At 48.7% G+C, this 25,531-nt stretch overlaps 1 protein-coding gene across 2 annotated transcripts in view; it reads left to right on the top strand.

The window, feature by feature from the left end:
- The window catches only part of LOC147663529 (large ribosomal subunit protein mL66-like), a 213,029-nt gene extending 188,421 nt beyond the window's left edge, over positions 1-24,608 (top strand). For both annotated transcript variants that reach the window (XM_086950384.1, XM_086950385.1), the window contains one exon: positions 23,830-24,608. In XM_086950384.1, the coding sequence (XP_086806510.1) occupies positions 23,830-23,974 (145 nt within the window). In that variant the 3' untranslated portion in view covers positions 23,975-24,608. The remainder of the gene's footprint in view (positions 1-23,829) is intronic.
- The last annotated feature ends 923 nt before the right edge of the window (positions 24,609-25,531 follow it).

A 25,531-nucleotide genomic window follows, 5' to 3' on the forward strand; every position in this document is an offset into this window, starting at 1 on the left:
GACCATCGCCGCAGCACCGACGGAGGAATCTCCTCCAAGGCAACGACATCCACCTGACCACCGTGACCGGGGCCCAAAGCAACAGCGAGAGCAAAGTAAGGACCAGCCGCCGCTGGCCCGAACACCGTGACCGCAACTGCACCGGGAGCCCGAGAGCAAAGCGAAGGAGGACCCGTCCGGTCCGAGCTCTCGAGGTGACTGCATAACGAGCAGCCACTCACCTGCAAAGACGGACAGTTGCCCTGTGAGAATCCGCAAGGTCGGTAGCCTGCCCGACAGCCCAGCTGTGAGCCCACAGCTGCACCGGCACTTGGTTGGGTACGTCCTGCACTTGGGGACCGTACTGCCACTTGCCACCACCGCACAGCCGCCGCCTCCAGGGTCGGAGCGGACGGCGAGGAGAGGACCCTGCCGCCACAGAACACCGCTGCCCCGGATGACCAGTGACCTGCTCGGCTGAAGAGCCGCAACGATCAGCGACCCCGGGAAGGCAACGCGACGTGGGACAGATCCCCTGGAAGCCGCCGGCTCCACAAGAACTTTGGTTAACACCGGCCTACGGGCCCTAAGAGAACTGCTATAAGAACTGTGGTAACCTGAACTGAGTAACTTGCAACCGTTATCATAAAGTACGTTGACTGTATTCACAAGCCTGCTTAAAATCTATATAAAGATATATATTTTTACAGAATACAGTCTGGTCTCGTTGTGTGGTGGGTTGGTTGTAAAGGTGTACTATTGCAAGTGTTTAACCTATATGCCCCAAAGATTAGCCTGCGACTGCTTAAGCCACACTACCTAGAGGGTAAGCAGAGGTTGTCTGGAAGGTAACCCTCAGCCCTGACGAGGAAGAGGAGAGTCCCTGCTTGTCGCTAGTGTTGCACTGCGCCAACTAGAGACTCCCCCTTCCTACAATTTCCATCGTTTGAAACTCACCCATGGCGCATACGCTTCAGAGTGGCACCGCACGCCATGCTGCCTTCCGTGAAGCCGGCCAGGGAGAGAGCAGTTATCGGCGCGCGGCGGAGACGCTGGTGCCGTGAGCGGGCGCGCGGCCAAAGCTCGTGCCCAGCTCTTGTCGCTCCCTCTCCCATTCACAATGCTGCGCGTGTGCACAGCTCTTGTCTCGTTTTGTCGGATTTTGTCCCCTGAAACGATCACTATAGTTCTCTGGCGAGAACGCGCTTCGCGCGTTTCTAGCCGAGACCCAAAAATGAGTATGAGATAGAGGGCCAGAGCAAACTCCTGAGATTTTTCCAGTTCATATGATTTTTCATTCCACTGTATTTGACTCACGGAGTTTTTTGCACTCCGCGCTTCACAGAGTGCAGAAAACTCCGCTCCGTGTAGGGAGTTTTTTCCCCATTCGTGCACTCAAGCGTTTAAGTTCGCAAGTGCAAGCTGCTGCTTGGGTAGAATTTCTACCCAAACGGCAGGAAGACCAGCATGAACGGTAGTTGGCACTGCACTCTGCCACTTGCGGAACCACGCAGAGGTTTTTTTTGTCACTTTGTGGAGTTCGACGTTGTGAAACTCTGCGAACTACGCCCAGGTTACCACAACATCAAACAAATGATGACAGAATTAAAATATGCATCTGAAACAATCAAGCTTGGTTGTGGATGTGACTAGGCGTGTTACCAGGTCTTTAAGGCACTGTAGTGAACGATTCATTTTTTTGTATAATTACGTAGTTGCCAGTTTTTTAAACCACGGAGATACATTTATTTTGGTTTCTTTAACGAGAAAGAGAAACTGGACGCAGCTTAAGGCAGTTCAGGTGGTATGAGTAGAGGTTTGGTTTATTTATCAGACAACTCCTTAGACTACTGACTGCTGCAATGATGGGTCTTGCCACACACGGGCGTTTATTCATAAATGGCTCTTGCTGTAATACCGCAGATTCTTTTCTTGTGGATTAAAGAAAACTAGCAACTGCTACGCAGTGATCGTGCTTCAAATTGATACTGAGCAAAGGGTTAGCTGCTTTCTCATTCACGAAGTTGCTTTTTCTCGAGACAGCATTTCTTTGTAATGTGTTTTTTCTTTGCTGGTTGATGACAGTGCCATGCTTCTGGGAGCTCGTGGTCTGTAGTTGGCATTTTCTGATTACTGCCCGCCTCCCCCATAAGATGTGAGGCAGTCTGTGCCCTTCTCACTTGCAGTAATCGGATTGAGGAGCTTTCTTGAGTCAGGTACCAGTGGATGGCTTTGCATCCACGTCCGGCTTCTTGCATCTAAGGAACCCAGCCACAGGAGCATTTCTAGGGTCAGCACATGGAAATGGGTCTAGTCACGTGCACCCAGCTAGCATCCTTAGAAGTTCTCTCACCCAAGGATGACCCAGCGCTTCTGTAACTCACAATCACTTCACCGGTGACTTTGTCGTAAGCTTTTTGATGTAGGTTCTTCCTGGTTACTACACACCTGGTGATGGGAAGAGCGCAACCACCATGAGTTCCAGATGTAGCGCATGCTGAAGGTTTAAATGGTTCCTGAATAAGGACTTTTTCTTGGCAGGATGCCAGTGCCCTTGAAGACTGACAGTTCGCATGGGCTTGTTTGTATGCTCTCCTCTGTGTTTAAGGGAGCATGGACAAGCTGTTGCTGTCCTTGGGAGCTCTCATGAACATCTCTATATTAGTTTGCTTCACTAACATTTCAAAGTCCTGATCCCGGCTGATGCAGCACAGAAATGCTCGTGTCCGCGCTTGCTCCGCTGCCAGTGAGAGTTTCATGTTGTAGATTGCCAAGTTCTGCGTGAAGGATCAAGCTGCTTTTCAGCATATATGAAGTCTACAGATGAATGTCTTCGTGGGCAGCCTCACCTCTTGACATCACTTCAAACGTGCTCTGCATCTGTGTCCTCCTGTGAGAGCTTTCCTCCTCTCTGGGTATCACTGCCCACTTGGTGAGGTTATGAAAGCACGCCTCTGGCCCACTGGGGGGTCCTAAGCCCCACAATGTACAGACGGATGGTGTTTCTGTGGCTTTGATCTCTGTAGGGAGGTGCGGGCGCTACAGCCTCCACTAATACAAATTACTTGCATATTTATCCCTGCCAAAAATCTTCTTTCATTTATACATTGAGCTTTGGAATATGCCCTTGGTTTTATTTTTAGGTCTCAATATTCTTTTTATTCAAGTATGAAAACAATGCAAAACCTTACACTTTCCAAACTTCTGACAAAGCCTTATGTACCTGCTCTTTTTGTCAGGGATAAAATCACCATAATATTGTGAGCTATAAATACCAGATAAAAGTGAAATAACACATTACACGGTGTCTGCAGGATGAGGGGGCAGATCCTTTGCCCCTTGTTGTACTTTTTATTTTCCATGAATAGCAAAACTTCTAAACCCCCCTCCACCACTACCACCAATGTTGCTGCCTGGGTGACCGCTCGAGCGCATTACGTTTCACACTATAGGACACACGTCATCATTCACCCGCACCACTCCATACCTCTCTATGGGTGGCTTTGAGTCCCCGTAGCAAGGACTGAGCTGCAACTTGACATGAACACACAGATGTCTTGTCTTGCCAGACTCTCCTCCTTGCAAGGCCCACACTGCTGCTCTGATACTTCTCTCCGAATCTTCTTTCCGAATCGTTTGTAGTTTTTGCCTCCTATGAAGACTCCGCACACCAAGATCAGAAAAAGGGAAATCCTGTGACCCTCTATTTGAACGGTATCCTTGAGGGAAGCCCCCTTCCGCAGGATAGTTTCCTTGACTTTCTGGTCCCTGGGTGTAGCCATCACAGTCCCGCTGTCACAGGCTCTGGGTCCCTGAGTTTGGCCGTCACAGTCCCGCCATCTCAGGCTCTGGGTCCCTGAGGGTGACTGTCACAGTCCCGCCATCTCAGGCTCTGGGTCCCTGAGGGTGACCGTCACAGTCCCGCCATCTCAGGCTCTGGGTCCCTGAGGGTGACTGTCACAGTCCCGCCATCTCAGGCTCTGGGTCCCTGAGGGTGACTGTCACAGTCCCGCCATCTCAGGCTCTGGGTCCCTGAGGGTGACCGTCACAGTCCCGCCATCTCAGGCTCTGGGTCCCTGAGGGTGACTGTCACAGTCCCGCCATCTCAGGCTCTGGGTCCCCGAGAGTGACTGTCACAGTCCCGCCATCTCAGGCTCTGGGTCCCTGAGGGTGACTATCGCAGTCCCGCTGTCACAGGCTCTGGGTCCCTGAGGGTGGCCGTCACAGGCTCTGGGTCCCTGAGGGTGACCGTCACAGGCTCTGGGTCCCTGAGGGTGCCCGTCACAGGCTCTGGGTCCCTGAGGGTGCCCGTCACAGGCTCTGGGTCCCTGAGGGTGGCCGTCACAGGCTCTGGGTCCCTGAGGGTGCCAGTCACAGGCTCTGGGTCCCTGAGGGTGCCCGTCACAGGCTCTGGGTCCCTGAGGGTGCCCGTCACAGGCTCTGGGTCCCTGAGGGTGGCCGTCACAGGCTCTGGGTCCCTGAGGGTGGCCGTCACAGGCTCTGGGTCCCTGAGGGTGACCGTCACAGGCTCTGGGTCCCTGAGGGTGACCGTCACAGGCTCTGGGTCCCTGAGGGTGACCGTCACAGGCTCTGGGTCCCTGAGGGTGCCCGTCACAGGCTCTGGGTCCCTGAGGGTGCCCGTCACAGGCTCTGGGTCCCTGAGGGTGGCCGTCACAGGCTCTGGGTCCCTGAGGGTGCCCGTCACAGGCTCTGGGTCCCTGAGGGTGCCCGTCACAGGCTCTGGGTCCCTGAGGGTGACCGTCACAGGCTCTGGGTCCCTGAGGGTGACCGTCACAGGCTCTGGGTCCCTGAGGGTGACCGTCACAGGCTCTGGGTCCCTGAGGGTGCCCGTCACAGGCTCTGGGTCCCTGAGGGTGCCCGTCACAGGCTCTGGGTCCCTGAGGGTGGCCGTCACAGGCTCTGGGTCCCTGAGGGTGGCCATCACAGGCTCTGGGTCCCTGAGGGTGCCCGTCACAGGCTCTGGGTCCCTGAGGGTGCCCGTCACAGGCTCTGGGTCCCTGAGGGTGCCCGTCACAGGCTCTGCGTCCCTGAGGGTGCCCGTCACAGGCTCTGGGTCCCTGAGGGTGACCGTCACAGGCTCTGGGTCCCCGAGGGTGCCCGTCACAGGCTCTGGGTCCCCGAGGGTGGCCGTCACAGGCTCTGGGTCCCTGAGGGTGACCGTCAGTCTCGCTATCACAGGCTTTGGGTGCCTGAGGGTGGGCATCACAGGGTCTGGGTCCCTGAGGGTGACCGTCAGTCTCGCTATCACAGGCTCTGGGTGCGTGAGGGTGGCTATCACAGGTTCTGGGTCCCTGAGGGTGACCATCACAGGCTCTGGGTCCCTGAGGGTGACCGTCCGTCTCGCTATCACAGGCTCTGGGTGCCTGAGGGTGACTGTCACAGTCTCGCTATCACAGGCTCTGGGTCCCTGAGGGTGGCCATCACAGGTTCTGGGTCCCTGAGGATGACCATCACAGGCTCTGGGTCCCTCAAGGTGACAGTCAGTCTCGCTATCACAGGCTCTAGGTGCCTAAGGGTGACAGTCAGTCTCGCTATCGCAGGCTGTAGGTGCCGGAGGGTGACAGTCACAGTCCCGCTATAACAGGCTCTGGGTCCCTGAGGGTGACCATCTCCAGGCTCTGGGTCCCTGAGGGTGACCGTTGCAGTCCCGCCATCACAGGCTCTGGGTCCCTGAGGGTGACCATCACAGGCTCTGGGTCCCTGACCGTGACCATCACAGGCTCTGTGTCTGTGAGGGTGACCGCGTGACCATCACAGACTCTGTGTCCCTGAGGGTTGCCTTCACATGCTCTGTGTCCCAGAGGGTGACCATCACAGTCCCGCCATCACAGGCTCTGGGTCCCTGAGGGTGACCATCACAGGCTCTGGGTCCCTGAGGGTGACCATAACAGGCTCTGGGTGCCTGAGGGTGACCGTCACAGTAGCGCAATCACAGGCTCTGGGTTGGGTGCCTGAGGGTGACTCTCACAGTCTCGCTATCACTGGCTCTGGGTGCTTGAGGGTGGCTATCACAGGCTCTGGGTCCCTGAGGGTGACCATCACAGGCTCTGGGTGCCTGAGGGTGACCGTCACAGTAGCGCAATCACAGGCTCTGGGTGCCTGACGGTGACCGTCACAGTAGCGCAATCACAGGCTCTGGGTGCGTGAGGGTGACTGTCACAGTCTCGCTATCACTGGCTCTGGGTGCGTTAGGGTGGCTGTCACAGGCTCTGGGTCCCTGAGGGTGACCATCACAGGCTCTGGGTCCCTGAGGGTGACCATCACAGGCTCTGGGTGCCTGAGGGTGACCGTCACAGTAGTGCAATCACAGGCTCTGCGTGCCTGAGAGTGACCATCACAGTAGCGCAATCACAGGCTCTGGGTGCGTGAGGGTGACTGTCACAGTCTCGCTATCACTGGCTCTGGGTGCGTTAGGGTGGCTATCACAGGCTCTGGGTCCCTGAGGGTGACCATCACAGGCTCTGGGTGCCTGAGGGTGACCGTCACAGTAGCGCAATCACAGGCTCTGGGTGCCTGACGGTGACCGTCACAGTAGCGCAATCACAGGCTCTGGGTGCGTGAGGGTGACTGTCACAGTCTCGCTATCACTGGCTCTGGGTGCGTTAGGGTGGCTGTCGCAGGCTCTGGGTCCCTGAGGGTGACCATCACAGGCTCTGGGTCCCTGAGGGTGACCATCACAGGCTCTGGGTGCCTGAGGGTGACCGTCACAGTAGTGCAATCACAGGCTCTGCGTGCCTGAGAGTGACCATCACAGTAGCGCAATCACAGGCTCTGGGTGCGTGAGGGTGACTGTCACAGTCTCGCTATCACTGGCTCTGGGTGCGTTAGGGTGGCTATCACAGGTTCTGGGTTCCTGAGGGTGACCATGACAGGCTCTGGGTCCTTGAGGTTGGTCATCATGATGCCGCCAGCACAGGTTGCAGCCATTTGTTACCATTAAAGGTAACCCAGAGGCCCCGCGCACCACCTCCTTCTTTCCCATCTTGGGGAGCAAAATGCTCCTCAATGAAGGGCACGCACTGCCTCTAGCTAAGGGTCATCGATGGTATTTGAGGGAGCGCACAGTATGCAGATATTTACCGCTCTCCTGTAGTTCTCTAGCACCCCTTTCCTCTTCTCTAGAATTTGATTATTTTATTTTACTTATTTTATGTGTTTTCATATAGCGCAGACTTTACCCGAAGTTGTCGGAGCGCTTTGCAATAGGAACAGTAATGATACATGAGGAGAAAATTACAAGTGAACAAATTACAAAAGCAAACGTTACGTTACATGAGGCAATAGTGACAATTGTGAGCAAAAAAAATACAAGAGGTAGCAAATGATACATTACAGGAGAAAAAAGTGACATGTGTGCAAGTTACAAAAGCGTACAAAGTACAAGTAGAGGTATAATACAGCAATAAATGTCAGACACTCAAAACACAAGAACAAACTTTACATAGGCAATGGTGGCACTTGTGCGAGTATCAAAAGCAAACAAGATGCAAGAGGTAGCAAACAATATGTTACAAGAAAAAAGTGACGTGTGCATGTTACAAAAGAGTACAAAATACAGGTAGAAGGATAATACGGCAATAAATGGCAGATACTCAAACCACAAGAACACACTGGGATGCACTTCCATAGTCATGGAGAATAGAATTTCCTATAATGGAAGGACTTCCTTCAGATAATAGAGAGGGTGTGAATAGAACTTGGAAGTGTCTTTGAAGGAGGAGAACTTTGAGGTCGGTTTTGAAGGCCTGGGAAGAGGTGGTGGTCCGGAGCTGAGGCGGAAGCGAGTTCCAGATTCTCACCGCGTTGCCTGAAAAGGATTGGGCCATCGATCTTTCCTTCTTGAAAGAGGGTGGTTCAAGCAGTAAATTTTCCGCATTACGTGATGGTCTAGAGCCTCCAGAGAGTTTGTTTATTCGCCAGGTAGCGAGGAGAGCAAGGCTTTGTGGGTGATACAGGCAGTCTTGTAGATAGATCTTACCTCGATGGGAAGCCAGCGGAGGGTGGATAAAATGGGTGTGATGTGGTCGCTTCTTTTGGCCCCATATATGAAACGAGCTGCTGAATGGGGAACAGATTTAAGGGGGGACAGATGGGATTTGGGGAGGCCAGTAAGAAGAGAATTGCAGTATTCTAGTCTGGAGAGGACCAGCGATTGGACCAGGGTTTTAAGGTCTTGCTCTGGGAAGAAGCGACGAACCCCCCAAAGAAGGCGCAGTTTGTATCGAGCAGACTTTGCAATGGAATTGATGTGGGAGATTAGATTGAGTTTTTTGTCGAGTATGACACCAAGGGATTTTGAGCTGTCGACAATGATGGGTTTATTGTTAATTAGATTTATCTGACCATCCATAATGAACCGGGGGAGGAGAAAGTGAGGAGGAGAGGAGGAGGAATTCAGTTTTGGAGGGATTCAGATTCAGTTGATGAGTTAACATCCAGTTTTGAATGGAGTCAAGAGTAGAGCTTAGGATGGAGAGATCGTGAGTGGAGGCAACCTTGAGGTAGATTTGAGTGTCGTCTGCATAGAGATGATAGTGGATCCCGGATTTACTAAGGATATTTCCCAATGGTTCTAAATAGAAATTGAACAATTTGGGTGCAAGTATAGAGCCTTGAGGAGCACCTTAACCTACCGCCAAAGGAGATGAAAGACTGTTCGCTATTTTGATCATTTGGGATCTATCGGAGAGGAAGGAGGCAAACCATTTAAGCACAGTGCCTTCCATGCCCATTTTCTGTTGAAGAGTGTTGTGATTGACAGTGTCAAAGTCAGCAGAAAGGTCAAGAGAATTAGAAGACGAGCCCCCCCCCCCCCCCCCCGAATAGAGTATCCGCAGCGCGTCCTCAATCACTTGCAGCAGGGCTGTTTCAGTGCTGCAGTTTTGAATGAAGCCGGACTGGAAATTGTCAAGAAGATCATTGTCCTTGATATGACGAGAGAGTTGTTTTGCTACACATCTTTCTGTGATCTTCGCACGAAAGGGTAGGTTTGTGATGGGACGGAAGTTGTTGAGGTCATTCGCATCAGCAGTGGGTTTTTTAAGCCGAGATGTGACCTGCCCAGTTTTGAAGGAAACAGGAAGGGAGCCTTGACAGAGGGAGAAGTTAATCAGAGTGGTCCAATAGGAAAGACAATGGGTATAGAAGTCAGTGGCAATGGCACTAGGGATGGTGTCAAGAGAATGGTTGGAGGGCTTTGTTTCGAGGATGCATTTGAGGAGGGCATCTTCAGAGATGGGGTCAAAGTTCTGCCAAATGGCTAAGGCTTTGCGCTCCTCTGGAGAGGTAGGATGAGTGACCTGATCCACAAGTGATTTCACTTTTTCGTCAAAGAACATAGCGAATTCCGCTGATTTCTTTGTAGAATCCTCCAACTTAGAGGTTGGGGGAGAGCAGTTGGGATTTTTGATGAGATTGAATAGCTTTTTGGGTCTATTTTTGGCTGAGTCAAGGAGGGTTCTGAAGTGCGACGCTTTTCCAAGGACCCTTGACCCCTCACAGTCTTTAACGTGTCTCTCAAGGTCACCAGACGTGCCTTGCACACTGCCCATGCCATGTTCTAGCAAGGATGTCACGGACCCGCTTCCCTCTCCCTTGACTGCATGCCTTTAGCTTTACCTCAACTGCAGATGGAGATTTCTCCACTGTCTGCACCAGTGTTTTCAGCATCAAGTCCAGAGCTCCATCAAGGCCTCCTACGCTTGGCAGGGCCAGCTGAGCCCCTGTGCTTTGCCCTCTAGGTATGCAACCCTGTGCTCTGTACCTTTTAGAATCGAGAGTTTGTGTCTGCCTTCCCTGCTGTTGCTGTTCACAACTCGGGGTCACCGTCACTGGGCGATGAAGCCACTCTTGGGCCCATGGTTCATATTGCCTCTCTCTGCAACTGCATAAAAACACAGACCGCAAGAACTTAAGCGACTGCATTTAATTCAAGGTTTAAACCCAGCCTCATGGTTTTTATATTGCTTTATGATAAGCAGCCTTGCCAAGTGTCACTCATTAGGGGATCAGACCAACGCGCATGCATTACCGTCCCGCATTATCGCACTGAAAACATTTGTCACGCACTTCCGAGCTCTTCCAGATACCGATCTCCAGAACACGGAAGCCTCCCATTGTAGTGTGCGTGGACTACATTCTACAGGGCTCACTGGTTACTTTTATGCTCACTAGCACGGAGGCGGCATGTCTGCTGCTGGAGTCTGTGCAGACCGTCCCTTGTTCTAGCCTAGAAGAGGGTCTGCCCCAAGCCTATGCTCCGCTTGCCTAGACTGGTAATTCTACCAGGAGGTGTATCCTACCACAGAGTCTTTGTAGTGCTAGGGATAACACCTCTGTGTTACAGGAAACTGGGATGACTATCCTGGGATGGTGTTTGATAGGACATTACCTTGATTACATTATGTTCGAGGCATGTGGGCTGCTGAATTCATATCTGTGCATAGATCGCCGCCTAGTGTTGGGTCCGGATAATTGCATATTGTTGTCCTGGAAGAGTCTTCGAAGTATCACGAGATAGGTGGCTCCTCCCTCGGACTACAGTGCGCATGGGCATCCTCAGATTGTTTTTTTCCGCCATTGGGTTCGGATGTACTTTCCTTTACTCGAAGTTCTGAATCGAAAAAAGTTATTCTAAAAGGCCAAAAGGCCTTAGAGTTCGTCGGTATTGTTTCGATCGGTGTAGAGAAACTTTATTTAGAGTTATCCAGCTCCGGACGTCGAATCGGGCCGCAGGGCCTTCTCAGCGCCACGTGGACTGGTCGTCGATGGAACGGACTCCTTTCAAAAGATGCCCTCAATGTAACGCTAAATTCCCACATACAGACAAACACCCTGTATGTAACAGATGTCTATCCCCAGATCATAACGAAGACGACTGCCTAGCCTGTGCCCAGTTTCGATCCAAAAAGACGATCCGGGATCGAAGGGCCACTAGGTTAATAATGCAGCAATCAGCGCCGGAGCCAGAAAATATCTTCGGCGACGAGGAAGAACTTGTCGAAGCCGAAGAATCGGAGGGACAGTCCGATCAAGACTCCGAGCAAGAATCCAATTACTATGTCGACGACGAAGAAGACATTGTCGAGGTAGGAGACGATGATCAAGGGATTGGAGCTGTCGAGGACGACTCCAGTGACGAAGTGGGGCGAACCGTGATTACACCGCCCCACAAAAACATTACGTCGGTTCCAAAGGCTCAGGTCGCGGCATCGCCGGAAGGCCTTAGCCAAGATCTCGATACCGATTCTATAGCCCGCACTCCAGCTCGGCTAAGAATATTCAAAAAGAGCCATCTCATAAACAGCATCAAAAACTGTTGGTATCGAAACCAAAAACAGAGGAACCGGAACCAAAACCGAAACTAATAGACAATACAGTCTTCGGACCGAACAACGTAGACCCATCGGAGTCGAACAGAAAGGTCGCCGAGCCGAAGGCCAACGTACCCATACAAACTCCAAAACCAAAGGCCGTCGACCCGAAAAAATCGGCTCCGACTGCCAATAAAACAAAAGGGGTACTTCAAGAAGGCCTCGATCCCAAAAGGGTTGTCGAACCAAAACAGAAAGTCGACAAGCCAAAAGTAGTTCCATCGAAAACTATCGAGCCAAAGCCAATCATTCCAAAGAGGGGCATCGAGCCGAAAACTCAAGGCATCGTTCCGAAACAACAGCTTCCGAAGACGCCTCAAGTTCAAAAGGGGACAATCGAACCGACTAGAAATGTCGAACCGATCAAAACATCAGCTCTAAAGAAACCAACACAGCCAAAAAACACGGTTGTACTGCCGAAGCCTTTGGGACCAATTAAATTTGGACTTCCAACTCCCCTTGACAAAACGCCAAAGACTCTTGTAACGTCAAGACTGGTCGACCCAAAGAGCAGTGTCGGACCGAAACAGTTAAAAACAAAGGCATCAGTGCAAAATACAAAAACTGCTGAAGAGGAGAACTTGTACCCAGACCCCTCAGCAGAAGAACAGTCAAAACTCTATATTGACCCTAATACTGGCAAAGTTACTCTCTACAAAAGGAAAGTCAGACCAGTATCCAGTAAAGACTCCTATACTATCCCACTAAAGAAGAAAAGGGACTGTGCTACTTCCCCTATTCTATTTGAGCCTATCCATCCAGCTATGCCTAACCCATACACCTATTCACCCACACACTCACAGGAAGAGGTGATTGATGAAAATAATGAGGATTACACTTACCCAGTAGACCCTGACCCAGACACCCAGCCACATCCATGGGTGGACTCAGTGGACCCTTATAGCTCTACACCCATTCCAGATGCACCTGCATACCATGCTAAGCCTTCCCCTACAGAGGATATGGCTGCATTTAATGCACTGATAGATAAGGCAGCCCTCCATCACAATGTAGAGATGCATGCAGACCCCATCGAGGAGGATTTCCTTTTTTGACACTTTTGCTACATCAGAAAGGTCTGTAAAAACATTACCTATGTTGAAAGGGGTACTTAAACATGCAGGAGACATATTTAAGGAAACAACTAGGGTAAGGGTAATTAACCCTAGAATAGAGAGGAAATACAGGCCAGCACCATTAGACCCCACATATATTAAGGGGCAACTGCCTCTAGATTCATTGGTTGTATCCAATGCACGTAAACGTGCAAACTCTCAAACAGTAGAAGCTCCTCCTCCAGACAAATAGTCGAAAATTCTTGAGGCTTCAGGCAAAAGGGTAGCTGCCCAAGCAGCAAACACATGGCGTATTGCAAATACGCAAGCCCTGCTAGCTAGGTGCGACAGGGCACACTATGACACCTTAGAGACACTCCTCCAGCATTTACCTGAACCTTACAAGGAACAGGCTGAGGAACTAGTACAGGAGGGAAAGTTAATAACTAATGCCTCCATTAAATGTGCCTTAGACGTTGCAGACACAGCTGCCAGGTCAATTAACACCAGTGTTATTCTCAGAAGACATGCGTGGCTTCGCATCTCGGGTTTCAAAAATGAAGTTCAGTCCACTATATTAAATCAGCCAGTAAATCCAGATTTCTTGTTTGGTCCAGCTGTCGACAACATTCTGGACAAAATGAAGAAGGACACTGAGACTGCTAAGTCGATGGGAGCCTTGTAGTCCCAACAACATAGGGGCTCCTTTCGTCGCTCTAATTACAGAGGAGCTGCAAGAGGTACCTTGTCACAGCACAGCTCAAACTGCAAGGGGAAAACGCAAACCACCTACAACAAAAACAATAATGGAGGTGGTTACCGAGGCAATAGCAACAAGGGCAGAGGGAGAGGAGGTAATACCACCAGATCCTCTACCAACACCAAGCAGTGACTTCTTGTCGCTAACCCCAGACCATACAACACCGGTCGGGGGACGACTACAGCAGTTCCTACCTGCCTGGCAAAACATCATCACGGACAGGTGGGTAATACAAATTATCCAAAATGGCTATTGCCTAGAGCTCATCTCCACACCGCCCAACATACCACCCGTACACCGTTCTACGTCCACAGAACATCTCAACCTATTGCAGCAAGAGGTTATCAGTATGCTGCAAAAAGGAGCCATAGAAACAGTACCAATACAACATCAGGGTACAGGGGTATACTCTCTATACTTCCTAATCCCCAAAAAAGACGGGTCTCTCAGACCAATATTGGACCTCAGGCCCCTAAATCAATACATTCTATCAGAGCATTTCCTTATACTCACTCTACAACAAGTCTTACCACTGCTGCAGCAAGGAGACTTCCTCGCAACTTTAGACCTCAAAGATGCATACTTCCATATACCGATACACCCGGCTCACAGAAGTATCTCAGATTCACAATACAAGGTCAACACTACCAATTCAAAGTCCTTCCTTTTGGTGTGACAACAGCACCACGGGTGTTCACAAAATGCCTAGCGACAGTAGCTGAACATCTAAGAAGACAGCATATTCATGTCTACCCATACCTGGACGACTGGCTAATACAAGCAAAGTCAGCCCAGCAATGTGCCAGCCACATGTCTCGCACCATTCATCTCCTACACAGTATAGGCTTCTCGCAGAACTACCCAAAATCTCACCTACAGCCGCCCCATGTACAACAGTACCTGGGAGCAACAGTAGATACTCTAGCAGCAAAAGCATACCCAAGCACAGCAAGGATCAACAGTACGCAACTCCTCATTCAAACGTTCAAGCCACAACACTCGCTCTCTGCACGAGTGTTTATGCAACACATAGGCATGATGGCTTCGTGCATATTCATAGTCCCTCACGCACGACTACACATGCGTCCGCTACAACAGTGCCTAGCACAACAATGGAACCAGGCTCAAGGACAATTGAAAGACCTAGTGTTGGTGACCAGTCGTGCATACAACTCTCTGCATTGGTGGAATCCACAAAACCTTTACAAAGGTCGACTGTTCCAAGAGCCTGTACCACAGATAGTCATGACGACGAACGCATCCCTGTTCGGATGGGGAGCCCATGTCCTTCAGTACACAGTGCAAGGCCTATGGACAACACAACAAAAGAAAATGCACATCAACTTGCTAGAAAGGATGGCAGTTTTCTGGCACTGAAAGCATTCAAAATACATTTGTGCAACAAGACTGTGTTGATCCGGACGTACAACATGACAGCAATGTATTACATACAGAAGCAGGGAGGAACACACTCTCCACAACTGTCACACCTAGCTCAAAGCATGTGGAAGTGGGCCATTCAAAGAAACATTTTTCTCATGGCGGAACACCTCCCAGGCAAGGACAATCACATAGCGGATCTGCTCAGCAGACACAGCCAACAGATGCACAAGTAGGAGATTCATCCCAAAGTGCTACAACCATACTTCCAACAATGGGGACAACCAGACATAGACCTGTTCGCCACAAAGGAAAACGCAAAATGCCAGTACTTTGCCGCCAGGTTCCCACATCCGCAGTCCCAGGGCAATGCGATATGGATGAACTGGTCAGGCAGATTTGCTTACGCTTTTCCCCCAGCACCACTAATACCGCTGGTGGCATGCAAACTACCCCAGCATCCAATGACACTAATCCTAGTTGCCCCAACATGGGCGAGGCAACCGTGGTACACAACATTTCTAGAACTCTCCGTGGTGCCTCATCAAAGACTGCATCTAACACCCGCTCTTCTAACGCAGAGCCATGGAGACATACCAGATCCGCAACAGCTGAACCTTGCAATCTGGCTCCTGAAGTCCTAGAGTTTGGGTACCTAAACTTACCTCCAGACTGCATGAATATTATCAAAGAGGCAAGAAAACCTGCTACCAGAGCATGTTACGCTTCAAAGTGGAAGCGCTTTGTCATTTATTGTAATAATAATGACATAAACCGATTATATGCTTCAACACAAAACATCATTTGCTATCTTTTGCACTTACATCGTTGCAATTTAGCTTATTCATCTATACGAATACACTTAGCTGCCATAGCAGATTATCTTTAAAACAGACAGCATCTTTCGCTGTTACGAGTGCCAGCAATTAAAGCATTCATGAAGGGACTCAAACAAATCATTCCTCCAAAACACCCACCTTCACCAGTCTAGAACCTAAACATTGTTTTAACGAGACTGATGGGACCACCATTTGAGCCGTTACATTCATGTGAATTACAATTTCTAACATGGAAGGTGGCTTTTCTGGTAGCAATTACTTCGCTTAGAAGAGTTAGCGAGCTGCAAGCCCTAACTATTCAAGAGCCATTTATCCAAATACATGCAAATAGGGTGGTGCTTAGAACCAACCCTAAATTCATGCCAAAGGTGGTATCCCACTTTCATATCAATCAGACAATAGAACTGCCAGTGTTCTTTCCAAATCCACAGTCAGTACCTGAAAGAGAACTACATACACTAGATGTCAAAAGAGCTCTTCTTTACTACATTGACAGAACTAAGGATTTTAGGAAAACTAAACAATTGTTTGTTGCCTTTTCACCACAACACAAAGGCAACCCAATTTCAAAATCCGGGTTAGCCAGATAGATCGTTAAGTGCATTCCAATATGTTATCAAAAAGCAAAACGCACCTTAACAGTTCCCCCAAGAGCGCATTCTACACGCAAACTAGGGGCATCTATGGCTTTCCTAGGAAACATTCCTCTAGAGGAAATATGTAGAGCAGCCACATGGTCTACCAAAACACTACTGTGTAGATGTACATTCCAAACAGCAAGCTGCTGTAGGACAGGCTGTTCTAAAAACTTTTTCAAACTGCTGCATCTGGCACAGGTAGCCACCGCTAAGGGAGAGACTGCTATACATTCTATGCGCAGATATGAGTTCAGCAGCCCACATGCCTCGAACGGAATATGCTACTTACCAGTATGCATCTGTTCTTGGCATGTAGGGCTGCTGACATTCATATCGCCCACCCTCCTCCCCGGTGCCTGTCGCAGCTGTAGCATTCACTATTACTTTCTGGCATGGACATCACTTACTGTATCATGCTCCATCTCTGCCACAATGGCGAAAAACAATCTGAGAATGGAGAGGATGCCCATGCGCACTGTAGTCCGTGGGAGGAACCACCTATCTTGTGATACCTCGAAGACTCTTCCAGGCCAACAATATGCAATCATCCGGACCCAACACTAGGCGGCGATCCATGCACCGATATGAATGTCAGCAGCCCTACATGCCAAGAACAGATGCATACTGGTAAGTAGCATATTCCTCTCCTTGTCTGTGATAGGCAGACAGACTTTCATTGCATATCACAAGCACCCCTGAGAGGTATTCTACATTGTTTAGAGATGCACACATTTTGATTAGCTCTCTTCCATTATGCAATCCCCAAAAATATTTTTCAAAAATGCTCTACATCAAACTCCTACCCTTCACCAGTGGTGTAAAGACATGGACAATGCAATGTTAGTGGAGAAATCAGTCTACATACACCGAGGATGTCCCAAAAAATGGACACGGGTATGGGGTAGATGGAATACTTACTGAGGCAATATATGTGAACCTCTGCATGAAGAATCTGGGTCGGATATAAGTGAGTGACTGGAATGCAACGTAAAAAAGAAAGAATGCGCGATACTAAGCATACTGATTGCACACTAGTAAAGTTCTGTGCAGAGCATTTCTAACTGTCGAATGTATGCAAGTTCACTATTGTATAACTTATTGTATCACTCTATATGTACCGTCAAATCCTATTGAACTATTTATAATTGTTACATCACTTAAAATGCCAATAAAAATGGTTTACTAAAAAAAAACGCTCTAAGTCTATGGGCACAAAATACTTAAGCTGTGCTATGCACACAAACCTTATACGCGTATCATGGACTGTGAGCCGCATCGGTCTCTGTAGTCTGCCCATACTAATGCTGCTTTCAGTGATTCTTGACTCGCATGTAAATACTGCGTTCAGACTCTATTAAAACCGCTCATAATAAGAGACCTGCAGTGGAAACACCACTGCAGCGTTGTGTTTGTCTCTGAGGGGCACTCAAAACTCCTTTGGCTAGGATTGTGACCGCTGCGCTTGTCCCTAAAAGAAAATTGTGTGAGGATATTCTTCTTGCTTCGACTCAGCCACACGCCAGGCCTGCTGCCTGTGGCGGGTTTTAAGGCCTCTACTGGGTAACCAAACTTTCCTGTTACTTCTTATGACTCCAAGTAAGTAAGGACACAATGCTATATTCCTGGGTTTTCTGTTAGCCAGGACTGCAAATCCCACAATGCAGTAGATTCCTCCTTAAATGAAAACCTAGAACAGGAGCAATATGTCCGTGGAAACATGGGGTTATCTGGTAACCGTACTGATGTCTGCCTTTTGGATCCCAGTTTTCTCTGGTCTCTAAGTAGGTCATGGTATCTCTTCGATGTATACCGGATAGGTTGTACCTCAAATAACCAGCACTCCTCTGCATTGAGGTATCCATGCAGGCAGGAGTGCTGCACAGGTGGGAGCACGGATCCGTCCACCTGCCGTGCTTATGGCCAGAAGCAGCCGGGATCCTCACCCGTCCCTTTAGTGATGCTTCAAGCATAAACGTGATTGAATTGGGAATTCGGTCTGTGACAAAGACGTTTTATGATCAATGGAAGTCTTACTCTAGACCTCAAAATGACCCACAATGGTTACATGTCTGGAAAGGATCTCATTGAATGTCCAGAAATGCAAGAAAGTGCCACTCTAGGTGTCGCACACAAACATTCAAATGTCATACACGTACAGCCTCAACACTTGGAAATGTCACACATAAGCACATAAACCCTGCGTGCTATGGATAAGATTTGCGAACTCCTCCTCCCTTGGAACTCACCAATTGCCCACTTCTGTTTTTAGACGACTCTCCTTGAGAACCGGACAAGAGAGAAACCGCAAAAAAACCCTGTCCTGTCAAATCCGCGACACCTGGTCTCCCTGCCCTGCAGTCTCGACCGCTCCTTTGGCGGTTGCTGCCCGCCGCCAAGCCTCAAAGGAAAGGGCCCACCTTGCTCGCCTCCTAGCTTTACCTCCTTCCTGGGGTTTAGTTTTAGACTCCATTTGGTCCAAGCAAAGAAACAACATAACTGTACTGCCAGCAGAGCTTTGCATTTCTTTGTTGCTTAAAGTTGAGAAGTGTGACTATCTGTACCTTTAGATGCACACAACATGAATACCTAGTCTTAGATAAACCCTGGTACATTGGGTTAGAGCTTCCATGCCCGCTTCATTGTAGAACTTGTTTCATTAGTTTTGTCCACCTCCAGATGGTGTTCGTGAGAGGTGAAGCTGAGATTCTCAGCCTCCTTGGTCACACATGGTCCTGGACATGTCGGTGCGCCTCACTGTACCCAGGCTTGGTGATCTGTCCAGCTCCTCTAAAGTCTTCAAACACCCAGGAGGGTGGGGTACTTTCATTCATCATGACCTAATAAGGCTGCGCCCCCTTCCTGAATGGGTGACACTAAACAGCAAAGTGTTCTCTGTGCACTAATGAAACTTGGAAAAGCTCCCTGGGTGTATCCCAGCGGTGTGAAAGCCCCGCCAGCTGTATTTACTGGTGTTCCTGCTTTGTGGGGTCACATCTCAGCCCACTGTGCACGTGGCCCCAGACTGAAGCTTGTTTTGTGTTAATGAGGTGATATTGTTTCCCCCTTAAGACCCAAGTCGGATCTTCCAAAATGGCACCTTACATGAATGGAGTCTCGTGCAATGACCCTGGATCCAGCCACTCACTGTCTGGGGTCATGTGTACTCTGTACGTCGTTCATGGCCGCTACGTCTTCCACAGTGACTTGTAATCTGCTTAAAATGTACAGCTGAAGTTTTGTTACTCTGATTAAAGTACTTTATCATGAAGGCATATGGGGTTGAAGCGGGGAATGTCTCATTACCCTGGATTTGGCACAGTGTAATCTTCTTCACTCTCCGTTTAACCTCCCCCAAGCCACGCTCTAGTCCGAAGTATGATTAGAATTGAAGTTAGACAGTCCATGAAAAAGGATGGTCGTGTTCTTTGAAGTTCTGTTTCCAGAGCAGAGAGTCCACGCCAAAATCAGCAAACACTGTGGTATGGAGAAAACCGCTCTAAAGTCCATTCAGCAAGCGGATCCCAGGGCCACTTACTATTACCATTGAATCGGACATTTTGAGCGCTCTGCAGGCATAGGAAATCACCATGAAGACATGAGGCTATGGTTTTTGTTCCACCTTCCTTTGCCCCAGCTGACGTCATAATGGAAAGGAAGAATGTGGGTATAAGAGGGAATCGTTCTTCCACATTTTGTGAATTTGTAATGGGTTAAAAGTCCATTGTAAGTAGTACTGCAGGATGAATAAATGACAAAGTCTAGATATTGGAATACATACAAAAGCTGTTCGCACATGTGGAAGAGGGCCAGATTCTCAGCTCATGGGGTCCTTGGTTAAAGTTCTAGAGCCCACCATGGGAGCACTGGGCTCAGGAGTATCATGTTTCTAAACCCTGTGATCTTGGGTACACGGACCGCCTGCCAGAGATGGGGAAGACTGTGTCTGCTCAAAGACGTACACTAATAAATGGACTATTGTACACTATCTTGAATGATTGTCAGGACAAGACCAGACTAACCTTCATTCTGATGGATACTTCTCAGTGCAGATGCCTCACCTTTTTGAATTTTCCCTAGGCGTCAGACTCGATCCGGAAGCTTTTTCCAGTAATGCGCCTGCATGCCGCTCGGTGGCGCCTTGTGCTGTCCCATACTGCCTCGGCAGTGACACAGCAAATCCTCATATAAGCGCCACCCCTGCGCTCCAATACTAGTTCCTTTCTGTCCACACCTTCAGACACGGATCTTGAGCTAAAGTTGCCCTTTCGTTGGGTTTCAGACAACTCTTAAAATCCAGTGCGCAAGGGAACAATGTCCCTTCCTAAAACTACAGGTTTCAAACTGTGCTACAGCTGCAGGAAGCCGATGTTGGTCAGAGGCCCACACGATGTGCATCTCTGCTGTTTGGGCAACTGAAAGTTGTGTGAAGAGTGCACCATCATGCACCAGAAGGTGATCCAGGACTGGTAAGCTAAGTTGCACATCTACAAAAACACCTGAAGTCAACTTTGTGGCCGACGTCCTCCAGGAAGTAGAACTCCTGATGAAAATACAAGAAAGCAGCGCAGAACTTCACCCCATCCCTCCACTCTGTTTAAGAGAAGGCGCAAGGGTGTCACAATATCAGTCGATCTCTAATTGCAGAGCCGATTGCACAGTTGAATCCTGTGTGCCTCGAATTCCCCGGAGCATCCGCAATGCTGCAGCAAGTTGAGACCTTTAAGGAGGCTGTGTTGTGTATATTTGGCACTCTTCTTGGCCCTTTAGCGTTCCTGTGGCGCCCAAGGATCTGGAGGGGCCCTGAGTCAGATTACTGTTGTCGGATTGCCATCTGACCCTGGGGGTCCTGTCTTGAGTGGTGTCTGATCTGGTACAGTCTTCAGCCCAACTTTATGCCCTTTGTTGGTGCTGACGCAGCCAGAGAAGCAATCTGGTGCTGGCTCCGATGTCCCGACCGGCTTTGGAACCACCCTAACCAAAGTTGTGTCCTCAATTACTATAGCCCAGGTGGTCACCGTACAGCTTAAGCCTATTTCTGTGCCCCCACTTTCGCGGACGCATGCTCTGCCGCACCATTCTCCTTTTCGGCTTTGATTCTGACCAAAGCTTGCCACGACTCCGGGGTGATGATGGCCAGGATGATTTGCCCCTCATTATGATAACTTTACATCGATTTATGAAAGGCCAGTTGCTTGATACTTCACCTGATACAGGATTGAACTCGCCTTTTGGCACTCCAACAGAAGAGTGCTTTGATTATTAGGATAATTCAATGAGCAGCTGAGGTCCTCGACCTAGGACTGCCTTCCGTTGAGGTTAAGACAAGCCTGGGCCAGCCAGATCTGAGCTCTTGCTCCCATTCAGTGAACCCCCACAAGTGAGCAAGTGGCCAGACTCCACAGAGCGCTGCCTGGGCGACCCGTATTTCCTCACTAAAGATCCTACTCCAGAGAGTCTGATTAATCAGGCTTCCACCAGCAAGGCAAACCCAGTTCATTCTCTACGACTCCCCTGGATAGGGAGGCTAAGAGGAATGAGGTATTCGGTAAATAAATGTTCCCTTTGGCTACCTTAGCATTAACGTCAGTCCATGCAGTCTACTACTGGACTGATATATGCATGCCCTCTCAGACATGGCCAGCAAGATCTAGCTGGCGGTCCCAAAAGACCTTAGGGCCACAACGCAAACCATTTAAAGTGGTCAAGATTCTGCCTAATTTATGATTCGTGCTGGCCTTGATACTACTGATTTTATGGGAAGGGTGTTTGGCACTAGTATGGTGCTCTACTGGTATGTGCAGATGCTCTCAACTGGTTTCTCCGGAAAACTTACAGGCCTCGCTTATGAGTATGTCGTTCGATGGCTAACACCTGTTCAGTGAGAAATCCGATTCACCCTGGAACATTTCAAGGAGAGTAGGGCAACCGCATGCTTCCAGGCGTTTGGCCCCTGCCAAACAATTTCCTCACCAGTTTCGGAAATTCTGAGGCTACCGTACTGTACTGCAAGCGCATAGGCAACGTTAGTCTCCCCAACCTAACCTGTACTCACTGCAGTCCTTTTGATGCTGGGGACATTGATCTGCAAAGGTCACTAGTCCTCCCTACTCTTTCTCCTGCTGCAACGTTCATCAAGCTGCTTCAGCCTGCCATTGGTGGTGCACAGCCTCCCCCTAGAGGTGGGATCCACCTTTCTCCGAAACTGGAGACACGTCACATCCCACAGATGGGCTCTCCAAATCATTCATCATGGCTATGGCCTATTGTTTCTTTCTACCCTGCCTCCTCTCTGAGCATATGGACAGTTTGTTGTTGTAGCATGTCTTGCTGTGTGACAGTGTTGATTACTAGATGGGATGAGCCGGTATACATAGCCTCTGCCGTAGATTTAGTTGGCATGTTGTGGATGTAGTGAAGTGTACTCATTCCGGGGATATTTCTGTTGTGAATAAATATTCTGATTTCCGATCGGTTCATATGTACAGACTTGACTTGGTTTGTGTTTTAAGGCTCTCATAAGGTGATACATGCCTGTGATGATGATAGTGAGCCTTGGATATCTGCAATGGCACTGTGGGTGCCACACCGCTACCCATGCCACCTGGGCTAGGTAAGCCTCTGCGCGAAAAGCTGACCTGTTCTGCAGAGTATTTCCTTTGCTCTTGTCAGACTCACTGGCATCGTATAACATGAACAGTTTCTCTGGTGAAGAACATGATGGTCGAGAAAATGATCAGGTGCTCTTTGGGTCTCCAGGAATGATGGGAGACCAGGCATTCCCTCAAAGGGATACATGCTAGCATAACACTCAAGGGTGTAATCTCGGCCGAGTATGCTTTCATCATCTTAGCTGGTAACTTGTGGAACAGCTCTGCATGCTGGTGAGTTGGAAGTAGGTTACCTTAACGTTATGAGGTCATTGGTTCAGAGCAGGCTTCTCCACCACAGCAGGATTTTCCAGTGGATAGTCTGTCTCTAGAACAATCAGCAGTGATTTTCTGAATCTGAGGGGTTCCTTAATTTGGTCCTTGACAGATGCTTGTTTTCAAGTTCAAAGTGACTCCAACATCCTGAAATCTGGAAGGTGTCCACTGATTCTGATATTTGAAGATTCCTTTGTACTCCTTTCTTCTTCACACTGAGCTCAGTTTACTTTATCTTGAAGCCTTTACTCAGTCTGGTGATAGAAACAGCAACCACTCATCTAGGACGAATGCAACTCATCGCTTTCAAGATTGAGACCAGTTGCCCTTTTGCCTTATGGTGCTGACTGTATAGTTGTCTATATTTCTATTTGCATTTACTGTGTGTTTTTACAAATTTGTTTTGCACAACAAATGGCAGAAACAAGCCTAGCTTCTAGGCGCCTACAATCAAAGCAATAGGTATGTGAGATTATGCATAGTACAGTAGACACAACTCTGCATGCTAAATGGTGGCAGATTCCCACAGAGCAGCGGTGAATCTATAGAGCAGATACCTGTTCGTCAGATGAGTGCATTTGAGGACGGGGTCTTGGTTCCCTCTTGATGCTGCTCAGCTCCTTAATGTTATATGAAGGGAGAGTGCTACGCCGGTTGCTTCCTGGTGGTTTCTTCCAAGTTTGTTTTGTTACCACCTTTGTAAAATGCATTGATTGTAAGGATTTGGGCAATGTGTGTGTAAACCTTTGCATGAATTAAAATGTTGGTACCTTCTAATGGAAGCCTAGAGAGCTCTCAACCGAGTACTGAGAATTCTTAGTCTGTCAGCCTTGACTCAGCGTTTTTTTTGCTTTTGTTACAGGTATCTCACAAGGTGGTCTATTAGCTCTGTAAAACCCATTTACAAGACTGGTCTGAAGTGGTGCAAAATACGAATGGAAGTGGGGGACCCGGTCCTAAAGGACAACATTAACTATGGGAAGAAGCCTCTCTACCTGAAACACTGACCGCCTTTAACTATGTCACCGTTATAAACCAATGTATCGGGCCTTCCGCTGAAGCGTTTCTGGCCCCAGAAGGACTTTGCTGTCTCCACTGAACTTACTTTTGCCACCATCACTAGGTTTGCCCATTACAGATTCTCCGAAGAAAGTCTTTACTTCTAAGACCAGTTACCCCACTTCAGGACCCAGAAGATGGCAGATGATCCTCACGGCAAACATTGCACATGCTAGATTAAGGTATTTAGTTGGTGGGAGTGTGACATCAGCTGAAGGTTTTCTCTATATATCAATAGGTGCCTCAAGCTTGATGTTACAGACCATCTACTGAAGGAGATCTCTTCTAAACTTCATGAAGTGAGACTCACTCTATGCAGCATTTCCTTCATGGTCGTGCTGTAAGGTTAGCTGTCCTACTCACCACCAGGCCGCAATGTGAAAGTAATCCTGACCAGCGTAAAGGAGTCCAAACAGGCTGCGGTCAAGAACAAGCAGTTGTATTGACTTGTTTTCCTCCCTATTTCTAATCCCCTCACTCTGTGGAAAAAGCTATCGCCCCTTGAGTCTGTAACTTGGAGAGCAGTCTGAGTTGGTTTCACAACAGTCCAATAAAATGGTTATGAAATATGTGCGTGCACAATGAGGCTTCCTGTGGTTTACTAAACATGCTTCTTCCTTGCAGATAAGGAAGCCAGTTGGATGTTATGAGGCTGGCTACAAGCGGGAACTCTTTGTCTACATAAAGGGTTGGACTCGTAAGGCTCCATAACTCAAAACATTTTCCTAAACATATTTTTAATGAACGTCTTGTCTCAGTTTCTCAATATTTCATATAATTTTGAATGATGCCATTCCAGCTAGAAATCTTAAATTTAATTTGGCGCTCAGCAGTGGTTGTCAGTGGCAACACGCTTGTGTAGCCTGATACGTTACCTTGGAGAGGATGCCCCATCAGCCTGGGTGTCGGCACAAGAAGCCAGAGTGGCAAGCCGCAACGATTTTTTCCGCAGGTTCTAGTAATGCCATGATATATTGTCAAACCATTCTTATGTATAAACAGTTTGATATCTTCCCAAATATATATTTTTTAACTATGATGAAAATTACTTGTTGAATATAAGCAGAAACCTTTAAGATAATTTAAAAAGCGGTTTACTATTTTGTTAAAAACTGGTGTGTAGTTTGCCTGCAAAGCAGTCTTTTAAGTTTGAATTCTTTTTAGCTCCCACCTAAAGACCGATGAAGCTCTCTGTTGTTGAAAGACCTGTTGTACGCAGTGCCAATGCTTACAGTGGGGTTTGGGTAAGCCCCTTGCTTATCATTGGTTGCTTTTCTTGTCACTCATTTGCTTACTTCTTTGTTGATGGCTTGAATTTGTCTTCTTTTTTGTTCCTCCAAAGGAGCATACCTTCTTTACTATACTTCTGATTCAATTACATTGGAACCTTCGACTGCTTGGTTTCAGGCAACTACTGTTTTTTTCTCCTTGTACTTTCTGCACTCTACAAGAGTACATGTTTTCTTTCTTTTGCCTGTGTGCTGCTTTCCCCTTACTTCCATACT

The sequence above is a fragment of the Lissotriton vulgaris genome, unplaced genomic scaffold (assembly GCF_964263255.1).
Source record: "Lissotriton vulgaris unplaced genomic scaffold, aLisVul1.2 SCAFFOLD_2155, whole genome shotgun sequence".
In the NCBI taxonomy this organism is placed as follows: domain Eukaryota; kingdom Metazoa; phylum Chordata; class Amphibia; order Caudata; family Salamandridae; genus Lissotriton; species Lissotriton vulgaris.